Genomic DNA, 12,802 nt, shown 5'->3' on the forward strand with positions numbered 1-12,802 from the left:
TTATAATACTTTCTTTTTATTTATTTATTTTTATTTAATAGTCTTTTCGCCAAACTGGTCTTTCTGCTGGATCCGCTGAGTGGAACTAGGTAACGTGTGACGTCAAGTCCCTTTAACGGGCTAAACCCAACGTAATAAAACGGGGCACGTTTTGTTTGACGGCGAAATATACGAATCAGACGAATGGTCGTCACACTTGGGGCGGGTTTATCTCCTGACTCGGACCAGTCACATTCTCGAACACAGCGTTCGTATTGTTTTGACCTTTGAAACCGCATCACAGCCCACCTCGTGTCGATGGCGGAGGAAAACTATAAATACAGGAGGATGACAAGCAAACGGAGACGAAGTTGTAAAAACACCCAGGTATTGAGGGTGGAAAGGCGCTTTTAATAAGGTTAAACGGAAGCAAAAAATTACATCTACAAATTGGAATATCTTTTTTTTTAATGTTAACTTCCTTAATGTGAAGAGAGTATTTATATCTACAGTTTTCTATTTGCACTAGTTAACGGTACTTCAGCTACTGCGAAGGTTTTTTTGTTTTTTTGTTAAAGTAAGTAGCTATTCATTTTACGTTACTCTGTTCGGTATTTTGTGTTGTGTATCTTTATATTGCACTGAAGTTGACTTGTCATCGTGGAAAATGCAGTACAATATGGTATTATGCATAGAGAGAACTTCAACATCCTGCCAAGTTACTGCGTCAGTAGGCGAGAGGTTTCAGTATCAGGGAGGGGTTGCTAACTATAGTAAAACTCTCAACCGCAACCTTATACTCATTTATTTAATGTCTGTGCTAGTTTAAATACTGAATTTCGCGTTTATAATCGTCGAATGTTGGGTTCCTTGTGCTGTTATTAACCGAAATGAGCGGAGTTATTCGTGATATGGATTTTTTTAAAAACGATTAGGGAGTCAGCGTTGCATATAACCGCTTGCTTCATGTTTCAGACCTTTAATTAAACGGTGTTCGTATGTGCTTTATGGTTTTCCTTATTATTACATACTGAAATCTGGTCAGACTTCGGAGTTGCACAGAGAATTGAACGTAATAGGCTTGTTTTTTCAATAAGTATTTGCAGCGTTTCTTCTAGAAACCTCTTTAATCTCGAATGCATGTCTTATAAAGTAGGATTTATTTCTAGCCGCAGTCAGTACCAGTGCTGTATGTGCGTGTGTGCGCGTGCTTACAGCAGACTTGAGAGCTTTTATAACATTCTAGCATCCTCATATCAATCTATTCCTAATCGCTGCACACTGCAACTCCTACAAACACACAAAAACCACAGTGATATGTTCTAACTGGACGGTAAGGACTCGGTTAAGGTCGGCTACAGTGCTACATGGGATCTAGTGGAAGCTCGTTATTATGTAACGCGATCAGCCCAGAGAGCTGCGTGTCTCTGACGCCAGACCGCTTATAGCACGCACGCTGACGTCGACAGGGCTGCCTGGTGTTTCTGCCTCCAGCGCAAACTGTTGCCAACGATTATGAACAGGTTCTGCCCTAAATGTAACCATAGAAAAGGTTGAATATTCACTCTGCAGCCCTGCAAAAAACACTCGGATGTTTTAAATCATTCATCTTTGTTGACGCATGCAATCCAGTAGTTTTGTTTGTTTGTTTGTTTGTTTACAAACCCGCATGCATGTGAATCAGATTAAAATGCCTGAGGGACTTGACGGTTTAGTTACCTATACTGGAGCATAAAGATTTCGAGCTCATAATGTCAACACGTTAAAGAATTAAAGAGCAGCTTTCACCTGCAGCATTAGTCAGAAGGAACCAGTATTCACAGGGTTAGTTAGTGCTTATAACACACAAGGGCATCTGACATTGCTGGTCTGGTGAAGTCATGATTACTCTGCTGTTTTAAATAAATTACAATTTTAACATGGCTCTCTTTGCGTCTCTAAAGGAACTGGATCACTCATCTGTGGACGGAGACATTTCCTCTGCAACCAGCACTTTGTTCCTTTGCCTGGCTCCAGCTGAATCTCGTGTTGCGCAAGGCTCGATACCACGTGAGATTTCAAGCGGCTTCTGGAGATACTAATATTTTGCACCTGTCCAGTTTAGCAGCTATGCAGCTTGAAATTCAAGTAGCACTCAACTTTATAATTTCTTACTTGTACAATAAGTTGCCACGGCGTCGTGTCAACATTTTTGGCGAGGAGCTGGAACGGCAGCTGAAGCAGAAGTACGAGGGACACTGGTACCCGGACAAGCCATACAAAGGGTCTGGGTTCCGCTGTATTCACGTTGGGGAGAAAGTGGACCCGGTCGTTGAGCAAGCAGCCAAAGAGAGTGGGTTGGACATCGAAGATGTACGCAACAACCTGCCTCAAGATCTCAGTGTTTGGATCGATCCGTTTGAGGTGTCTTATCAGATTGGGGAAAAGGGACCAGTCAAGGTGCTCTATGTGGATGATAGCAACGAAAACGGGCTGGAGTTGGACAAAGAGATCAAGAACAGCTTTAACCCTGAGGCCCAGGTTTTCATGCCAATCACTGAGCCTGTGGGACCCTCACCCACATCCAGCTCACCGTCCCCTCCCTTCGGCCAGTCAGCTGCTGTCAGCCCCACCTTCATGCCCCGCTCCACCCAGCCTTTAACCTTTACCACTGCCACATTTGCCGCCACCAAATTTGGTTCCACCAAGATGAAGAGTAGTGGTCGCAATGGCAGTAAGGTGGCACGAAGCTCCCCCACCAACCTGGGCTTGAATGTGAACAACCTCCTGAAGCAGAAAGCCATCTCTACTTCGATGCACTCACTCTATGGCCTCGGCTTGAGCGGACAGCAGCAGAAGACCTCGGCCCTGTCCCCAAATGCCAAGGAGTTTGTGTTCCCCAGCCACCAGGGCCAGGGTAGTCCAAGTGCAATGTTCCCAGGAGAGAGCTCACTCGGCCTGAGTATCAGCCCTCTCCAATACAGTAATGCCTTTGACGTGTTCGCCACCTACGGGGGCCTGAATGAGAAGTCCCTGATGGATGGCCTGAACTTCAGCTTGAGCAACATGCAGTATTCTAACCAGCAATTCCAGCCAGTAATGGCCAACTAGGAAACAAAGACGCTACTACAGTGACCAGAGATATGTGACTGGGGATTGGATGGGGTGCTTATTTTCTAAAATTCTGAAAAACGGGGGAAAAAATAGAAAAGTGCAACAAAAAAAAAGGAAAAGCTTACACGTTAACTGTACAGTCCCAGTGTACAAGTCAAAGAGCATGAGCCCGAGGGTGAATTACTTTGCCCCCTTGAGTTTTTTTTTTTTTTTTTTTTTTTTTTTAATTTTTAAAATTTTTGTATTATTATTTTGTTCTTTTTTTTTTTTAATGATGAAGCTTGTAGTACTACATGTCCAAGCTTGGTTACCTAAACTCAACATTATTTTTTTTGTTGTTGGGGTTTTTTTTGGTTTTGTTTTGGTTTTTTTTGGGGGGGGGGTTGCCAACCAAGCACAAAATTATTTTTTATTGACTGTTTTAAGATAACTCTATGAGGAATTAAAACACAATTCATGGCCTCTTACAGTATTTAAGATATAGCTGGACAGCCAATTTTCAAAGGATTGGCATAAATACTAAGTGGAAATTTCCTGGTCTCCTTTTTCTAATTGTATAATTTAATTTAGTACAGAGTTTGTAAAATATCAGAGTATATATTGTTTCTACAACATGGTATTGCATTTATATCTTTTTACTACTCCAGTGATCTGTGATGGCTGCAGCAGCTTTTGTGTTATTTCTTTTTTTATTGAAAATTGTAAAATGAATCCATCTTTAAAAACATTGACTATTCTGAGGATTGTGTACAGAATATTCCGTAGTGGTGGGATTTAAGAATTTGCGTTTTTGGGGGAGGGGAAGAAACAAGAGTTGTATTTTCTGTTAAAAGTTAAGATTTTTGCTATATTATGACGAAATGTAATCGTATATTAATTTTGTACCTACATCGTGCAATACTTGATAAAAACACACGGTATAACAAAAGTATTGAGTCAGTGTCTTATATGTTAAGAGGGACTGATAGTTTATTAAGTTTGTATTAAAATTCTTGAAAATATTTTCTTGTCTAAATATTTATTGATATGATAGGACTTTGTGTTAAACACAGCATCATAATATCATAGTCTACCAGTGGCATCTTTCCAGCATTTGCACAGTAGTTGATTAACTTATAGGGAAATGTGTGGAACATCTGAAACTCAACCAAGCACACACTTGCATTCAAGTTTTATCTGACAAAAATGACCCCCTGCCTCACATCCAACCCTACTTATGTCTAATCAGTTGGCATTTTAGTTCTTGATATGTCTGCTGTACACATAAAGGGAATAACATCAGTCCTAGTTAATAGGAGCACTAAATTATTCACACTATATGTAAGATGTCTTATTTGGATCTACCATACTACACTTGGAAGCAAAAGTATACATTTAATTTATTTGCTTTTTAAAAATCTGCTTTCACTAGAGGAAATGTCTTTTAAATACTACAGACCTGCCTCTCAGGCTTAGTGCTGCTTTGCTAATGGCTCTAATGTCCTTGAAACAGCAGGTCTGTTGGAACAAGCCTTGGTGGTGGGGTGTTCCTTTGGCAGAGTATTGATGCACCCTTCAGGCTAATCTCATTTTGTCTTTACCCATGTGACTCTGATATAGCCCTGTGTGGTTTGTCCGATATACTATAAGGGTTGGTGATGGGGGCTGGTCTTGCTGAAGCCTCGGGCCTTATTTTTTTATTAATTTTTTTTCCTTCCACACTTGCACAAACAGGTAGAGAGGGTTGCTCTTAGTGAGTTCTAAAAATGGAAGCTAGCATGACTTAATGGCTCCCCCAACTGCAAGAAATAAATTCGGTCTATATTAAGCTCACTGATTAGTAGTCTTGACTGAGAAGTGACAGCTGAGTGGGAAGTTGAAATATATATTTACACATTTACAGTTTACATGTCACATGGGATTGAACAGTGATTTTATTGCTTCTTAAGATAGAATGATGTGCCCCGGCAGGGGTTAGGCCTACTGTTTGGCTGGATTTTATTATTGTAATTTGGTGGAGTATTAAGGCTTGGAGAACATTTTATGACTGATTTTAGTGCGATGTGTACAATTCAGCTGTTCCAAATGACTTCAATTGTTCCTCAATTTGACATTGTTTTGGCTATTGCAGCAGTTCTACTCCATATGGTGTAGCTTCAAAACAGTTTGCTGCATGTATTGGCCAAGTTTTTATTATCTTTGCAGTCCTTCTCACTCAACACTGACACACAAACTCCCTTGTGCATGATTTCTGGCCCATCTAATCTCTAGTGTATAGAGCAGGGGTCATGAACTGGCAGACAACGGTCCAAATGGAGACCCAGCAAAGTATTTCAGCAGATAGACCCACATAAAATATATATTTTTAAAAAAATACTGAGCAGAACTGTTGTCCAATTTGTTAAACATGAACGTCATCTGCTTATCCAATCGCATGCATTTCTATAAATAATGTAGCTGAAGGCAGTCCATCAGGTCAGGGATAAGCTACAGGGGCTAGAGACTTCAGACCAGAAAGGGTAAAGTTTTCACAGACTGTCATAGACATTTATTTTTATTTACCCTTTTGTGTCTGATTAGCAAAGAGACAATGAAAACACAATTTTTAAAGACAACTGGACAAAGTGGAGAAGTGAAGAAGGCAATACAAAACAAATCATAACTACTTCAAGCTGTCTTATTTATAGCTATGAACTAATCAGTACCTCCAGAAATTGACACAAGGAAATCAAGGAAACTCCACAATATTCGGAGGACCTTGCAATTTTTCCAAATTACCACAGATTTGGGCCAAGGCGCGCAATGTGATGTCATCACAATGCGCATTCAGCCAAACCCTTTGATTCATGTACGTCGAACATTAATACAGCTAAAAGGTCTCATTTACCCACAAGCCTTGCTGCAAAAGACTGCAAAACAATTTTGTGAAATTGCGATTTCGCCAGTTAAAGTAGTTTAAAAGGTAACTGTCACCATTCAATATAATCAGTTCGGCTTATCCATTTACATTTACATTACATTTATTAATTTAGCAGATGCTTTTATCCAAAGCGACTTACAAATGAGAAAAATACAAGCAAAATCCAGACCTTGTATGTTTTGACTTTTATGTAACTGGACCTTTATGCAACGTTATTGAATTTTCCCGGTATAGAGGTTCTGAGTGCACCTTCTTCCAACGTACCATATCACAGCAGTGCTTGAGAAGATGCCTCTCTCTTTTCCTGGTGTGTCCTGATACCAGAAAGGGGAAAGGAAGCAAGATCTGGGTAAAAAAAAAAAAAAAAAACCCTTTCTCTCTTTACTGCTTCTGCATTGTGATGAGCTGGTAGGCATGGCAGCTCTCTCCAAGCCACTGTTGGCTGTGCCCAGTGGGTGAGTAAGAGGATGAGCTGTCTCAAAAGACACACAATATGCGGTGTTGTGGCAAGAGATGGGATGCTGCTGTTTTTCCTTCTTTTCCAGGAAAACATTTGACACATTTAGATTAGCTGAAAGCTGTATTGAGAGATATGGGGTGGTAATGATAGGACAGTTTGCTTAGATATTTTTTACCTCATGTATTTCCTGAAGGACAGGTGTCCAGAACACACTGGTGATTTCACTGCTCAAAGACACCTCAAGTTAATTATCAGGTATAGTAGGTGTGGTTGACGAGAGAAATCACCAAACTCTGCTGGACTGCATCCCTCAAGGATCAGAGTTAGCCCCACCCCCTAATGCCTTTGCTTATATGCACAATATCATTCTTTCTGGGGTTTTTTCTTCTTTAATTCCTGGACTGTCCCCTGACTAGTGTTTGGAATAACTTTCGTTTGGCTCACAGAACCTGCCGGGATGTCCTCAGATGATCATTACAGAATGTTCCACATCTGGTATGTTTCAGCTGGAAGCTCAGCCATTTCTGTAAAATGTACGGACTCATCCTCACACACCCATTTGGACGCCTATTTGTTTAATTCTTTCTCAAAAATATTACCCTCCTTCCTTTGTCTTACTTTCTTCTACCTCACATAAGAGAGGTGACACTTGTAGAGAGATAGGAACATGGAAAGATATTACCCTCAAAAAGCTGTAGTAGGCAGAAAGGAGATAAGTGTGAACCCATAAGGACTGGGGCATCTTAATAATTCAGTCAGAGAGGCAGTGGAGAAATATTTCCCTCAGGACTTGCATTGTAATAAACAAAAACAGAAAGATGGTCTGTAACGTATGAAGCTTTGCAGGTGGCCAGTGCAGATGGGAATCAGTGCCCATAACTGACTCATGGAGCTGTTGTTTACGTGCAAGCTGACATGATATTTTCTTTCCTTCTTTCTTTTTTTAAACCAATATTTATATCAAATCTCTAAGATACTCTGTATATCAGGTTAGATAGATCAACAAATGAGATTTTTATGAGAAACATAAATGTTTTTCATTTAACCATATTACGACTTCAACATATAGGACAGAATACAACCTTGCTTTTATTTATTTTTTTATAAATTACTGTACATGTCATGGGAATATATATATATATATATATATATATATATATATATATATATATATATATATATACATACATACACACACACATACACACACACACACACATATATATATATATATATATATATATATATATATATATATATATATATATATATGTGTGTGTGTGTGTGTGTGTGTGTGTGTGTGTATGTATGTGTATATATATATATATATATATATATATATATATATATATATATATATATATATATATATACATACACACACACACACACACACACACACACACACATATATATATATATATATATATATATATATATATATATATATATATATATATATATATATACGGATGTATGAAATATTGCAGAACACAACTTCTCGCTATGCCCTTACATCTCACACGATGACCATACTCAGTGGCCCAACCCTGAAATAGCAGTTTGATATTTTGATATATGATTTCAATAATGTAATATGATTATACAATATTTTCCAAGTCAAAACTGGTTCATAATAGTCCTTCTGATGTTGGTGTTTTGCTTTGACTCTAGTTTGACCTGAATAGTGTGCGAAGCCCATCCCCACACACAAAACTGCAGAATTTGGAGTTTACCTGTGAATCTGTGGCTGGACTGCTATGGCTATATATTTTGTCAGCCCATTGGGACATGTGGCCTCTTGAAACAAAATATAATGCTGTAAGGAGTATTATTAGATACATATAAATATTCAGAATAAATGACCATTGTTGGACCTTGAGTTATTTTACTGTTGTGTTATGACTGGAAGTCTGACCATTAATAGACAAATAAGCAGCTTTTTTTTAACGTCACTTGTAAATCTACCATGACATCCTACTGCCTCACTGCCAAACAGTAACCATCAACCTTTAAGATCAATAACTGTAGAACATAAAAGTTTGTGTTCGTGTCCGTATTGGTCTTGTTGCATATAGTTATAATATAAGTGTTTATTTATTTTGTTTTATTCAAAATACATGTTTACAAATGATACATACAAATCACTGAAAAAAAAGATTAATCATGTATTTTTGTGTCAGCACTGTCTTTGCCAGTTATATATACACAGTATACAAGTATGGCGTGTACAGTATTTGACGGCTACACCTTAAAATGTTCCAAAGATTCCTTTGGTTCCTTTTAGTGCTTATTTGTGTAGATGATTTAGGCACATTTGAGGGAATGTGGGTGTGGAGTGGCTTTAGTCGCCATGGGCAACGGTGTTGCATAACTGCATAAATATATGGCATTTTGCACCAATTAATGGAAAGGGAAAAAAAAGATAGCATCACTCCCGAAAACACTGATGGATTAGCTGGATTATCCAAGCTCTGCATCTGAAACAGTGCAGATCTACAGACCTCTAAATCTAATTTCCCTGGCATTACGTTTTTTATTTAAAGCAATTACTTACAGCAATTACTTATTTTATTCAGCTACAGTGCCCTCCACTAATATTGGCACCCTTGGTCAATATGAGCAAAGAAGGCTGTGAAAAAATGGCCTTTATTGTTTAACCTGTTGATATTTTGTTGTTTTTTAAAAAAGAAAATCACAAAAATACTCTGCTCTCATGGATATCAAACAATTGGCAACACAACACAGGTTTATTTAAAATAAATAAATAAATAAAACCTTTATTAAATATAGGTGTGCAACAATTATTGGCACCCTTTGTTTCTGCCACATCGCGAGATGTAAGGGAGTAGAGTACGGAAGCAGGTAAAGATGTGTTTATTTAAGGGCAGGCAGACAAATCCTATATCTACTATAATACTCCGCGAGGTGTACAGGGACGTGAGCGGTATATATCCCCAATATAATCAGCCGTATAGAATCGAATAGAACCATTTTTTGCGCTCGTCAATGCACTTTTTAATGCAATTTTTGTTGTAAGCTACAGAGTGTTAAATTCTTTCAGCAGTCAGTTATAGGCCTAACATTGGCTATTCAAGTGGGGCTCGAAGATGACCACATCAAAATATTTTTATTTTACTCATTTATTTTTTTTAAGTTATATTGTGCCTTCTTGGTAGCCTATGCCTGCTGGAATGTAAAAAATGTTCAGTGTTAAATAAATATTTTTAAATTGTAGTTTTTATAATTGATTTTTTTCTTTGAAAAGCAAGACGAAATAGTAAAAAGCACAGTTTGACTATTTAATTTATGCAATGGTGAAAAAATGGCCAAATAAATGGAAAAAATGCGGAAAAACTTGTTCGGTATTCGGCCTTCGGCTTTTGGCCAAGTTTTTCATTATAATCGGTTCAGCTTCGGCCAAGAATTTTCATTTCGGTGCATCCCTAATTAAAACTGAAGATACCTGATAAATTGGGTGAGGGATATTCATCTGTCTCTGGTGTCTCACACATTGCTGATGCTGATGAAGCATTTGGTACCTGAAATGTAGGCTTACAGCTGGAAACTGTTTTATTTTGATTGGGTATCACAAATAAAAAATGTAGTGAAGATGAATATTTTATGTTTAAACAACTCCTTTAATTTAATTATACTCAACAAAGCACCATTACAGTGAATTATATACTTAAGTACTGTAAAGAGAGTAGATGCAGTTCATTACTTTCCACCCCTGGTGGTAATATACCTTTACATGCAGCACACAACACTGTTCTGCTGTACCTTATATTAGATAACCACCAAAGATAGATGTATAATGCAATAGTGTATGAATTATTTAATGTGTAAGTACTGCAAAATTAAATACTACAAAATCCATTTGTAGAAATACTGATTCCCATAAATAATAGCAGATGTTAATATATATAGAATATATAGAATGGAAAAAATTATTATTTCATTAGTCTGCATATAAATGTTGATACTTGACACACACAATAATAAATATATTCCAAGATAATGAAGCTGTCTTGGGATAAAACCTTAGATATTGTAGATGTATAATGTAATATCTTTTTATGTTTAAACAACTCAAGTAAATGTAATATGTTTTAATTATACTCAACAAAGTACCATTACAGTGAATTACCTGTATTTAATAATAATAATAATAATAATAATAATAATAATAATAATGCATTTAACCCTCTAAGCCAATGAATAGGTCAAATTTTACATAATTCAATTTTGAGACTCAATAAAAATAAAGCAGTTTCCAAAAGGGATTTTTTTTTTTCTTTTTTTTTTTTTCGAGCACATACATGCGAACACATGACAAATGTGGTCTGTCACTGGGAAGATGAGTGACTTCTATCTGCTGTACAAAATGTGTTTGCTAGCTGCATGTGACCCACATCCCCTGTGCAGTGTCCCACACATGGGCCCCATCAATGGCTGATAAGGCTGGGTAGCCTCAGGTCAGTTTGGGGTCAATGCTCCTAGGATGCAGTGTTCTCAGAGCCAGTTCTGAGACTTATTACCCACATACCCTCTCCAAGGAGCATGAGAAAAACAGCTTTCCATCACAATGGGTAGCTAAGGTAATTTAAACTCCCTTCGCCTAATACAACCAGAAGAGTTTCTCTTGTTAAGAGGTCTGAAGCAGAGCCAAGCACAAGGGTTTGTGAAATCACAAATCACATGGTTCCCCTCTCACCCAGCCCTAGGAAATTTCACAGGCGATTTCACTGTCAAGATGGACAGGGTATGACATGTGGGTGTACAGTGAAGCATTGCGGCTTGCTGTGAAGAGCTGGGGAGAGCGTGCTGGGAGAGTGAGGCGTTTGTGACGTCACATTATACCGAGTGAGCCTAGGGCCTTGTTACATTATTATGTGTTTTCTTGAAAGTAGCCTATACATAATTTGTATTTTATGCACCATAGTTTTCATGTCTTCAAGTATTTATCCTAAAGAGAGTGTTTCTGAACATGCATTGTTTGTGACCGAATCTTGTTTCCTTCATATTAGGCTTGTGTGCGTTATCTTTGTCAAGTTCTCGTTCCTGGTCAGGGTTGCAGTGGATCCAAAGCCTATTCCAGGAATACTGTGCACAAACCCCTGTCAAAAAAATTGTCTTACAGGACAAGACATAAATATCCTGTAGGACCGTTTATATAGGATTTTTTAAATGGGATCCATTTGGGTTCCTATTCCTATATATATATATATATATATATATATATATATATATATATATATATATATATATATATATATATATATATATAAGTAATAGGATAAATATAAGTAGATATAAATAATAGGCTAAGATACTCTAATTTTAAAGAAAATCTTTAAGTATTTTAAAACACTCAAAGCATCCTCTGTAATTCCCAATAACAAGACATTATTTTAGATAAAGTAGAGTTCCAGTAAGATTCTAAAAATCAATTAAGATCCTACAGGACAAACTGAAATTCCAATAGGATTGTTTGACAAGGGAAGCATATTAAATGGGACACCAGTCCATCGCAGTTGTGTGCATCTGCATGTTTCACAGGCATTTGTATATGCCAGCAGATTTATGCTGATGATGTAATAACGTTTGCGTAGCTGAGCTTCTGTATATTCGCACACATGATTCTTAACCTACAGAATGAAAGAAAGTTGTGCACTGGGCAGAGCAGGGCAGAGCAAGCTGACGTGATTTAAGGAAACTCTTGGCAGGGTGCCAGTGCACAATTCCTGCTGATGTCTGCACTGAAACCACACACTCACTCACTCACTCATTCACTCACTCGCTCAAAGCAGAGAACAAAACAGAAGCCACTCTTACACTATTAAACAGGTGAACGTCTCTCACACACATTGCAGATAAGTGTTTCAAATGATATGCTAAAAGCTAGCTTCATGTGGTTGCATGGTGTTCACATCATGCTAATTAGTCCTCACTAGCTTCTAGCCACAATTCATTCTCTGGTGAAGAATTGTTTTAATTGAAGACTGAAATAACTGAGAATTTCTAGATGGAATTAGATAAAATCCAAGCTATGAAAAATCCTTTCAATAATTCAATGTATTGTGAAGCTGAATACCATACTGAGTCCCACACAAACACATCAACAAGCAGTAAATTAATTTTGTTTACAATGTGAAAATATAAATATATACTGCAAATTTTACAGTAAAATACTGCCATTATATAACAAGACTAATTTACTGTAACCATTTCTGTAACTATTTGAAATTTTGCCACAGTTAATATGTTCAAGCATGGTGGTGGAAGTGTGATGGTGTGGGGATGCTTTGCTGCTTCAGGGCCTGAACAACTTGCAATAATTGAGGGAAACATGAATTCTGCTCTCCAAA

The 12,802-nt window shown here is 37.5% G+C and overlaps 1 protein-coding gene across 2 annotated transcripts; it reads left to right on the forward strand.

Annotated features, from left to right (window-relative positions):
- The first annotated feature begins 329 nt into the window (after nt 1–329).
- Nucleotides 330–4,073, forward strand: tob1a (transducer of ERBB2, 1a). Of its 2 annotated transcripts, XM_017483129.3 has the most exons (2): nt 330–556; nt 1,923–4,073. In XM_017483129.3, the coding sequence occupies exon 2, from the start codon at nt 2,089–2,091 to the stop codon at nt 3,067–3,069; it is 981 nt and encodes a 326-aa protein (XP_017338618.1). In that variant the 5' UTR covers nt 330–556; nt 1,923–2,088; the 3' UTR covers nt 3,070–4,073.
- The last annotated feature ends 8,729 nt before the right edge of the window (nt 4,074–12,802 follow it).

This window comes from Ictalurus punctatus, chromosome 2 (genome assembly GCF_001660625.3).
Source record: "Ictalurus punctatus breed USDA103 chromosome 2, Coco_2.0, whole genome shotgun sequence".
Taxonomy (NCBI): domain Eukaryota; kingdom Metazoa; phylum Chordata; class Actinopteri; order Siluriformes; family Ictaluridae; genus Ictalurus; species Ictalurus punctatus.

What these genes read in the sequence shown, in the direction of transcription:
- tob1a (XM_017483129.3), top strand. Translation starts at nt 2,089, where the DNA reads ATGCAGCTTGAAATTCAAGTAGCACTCAACTTTATAATTTCTTACTTG.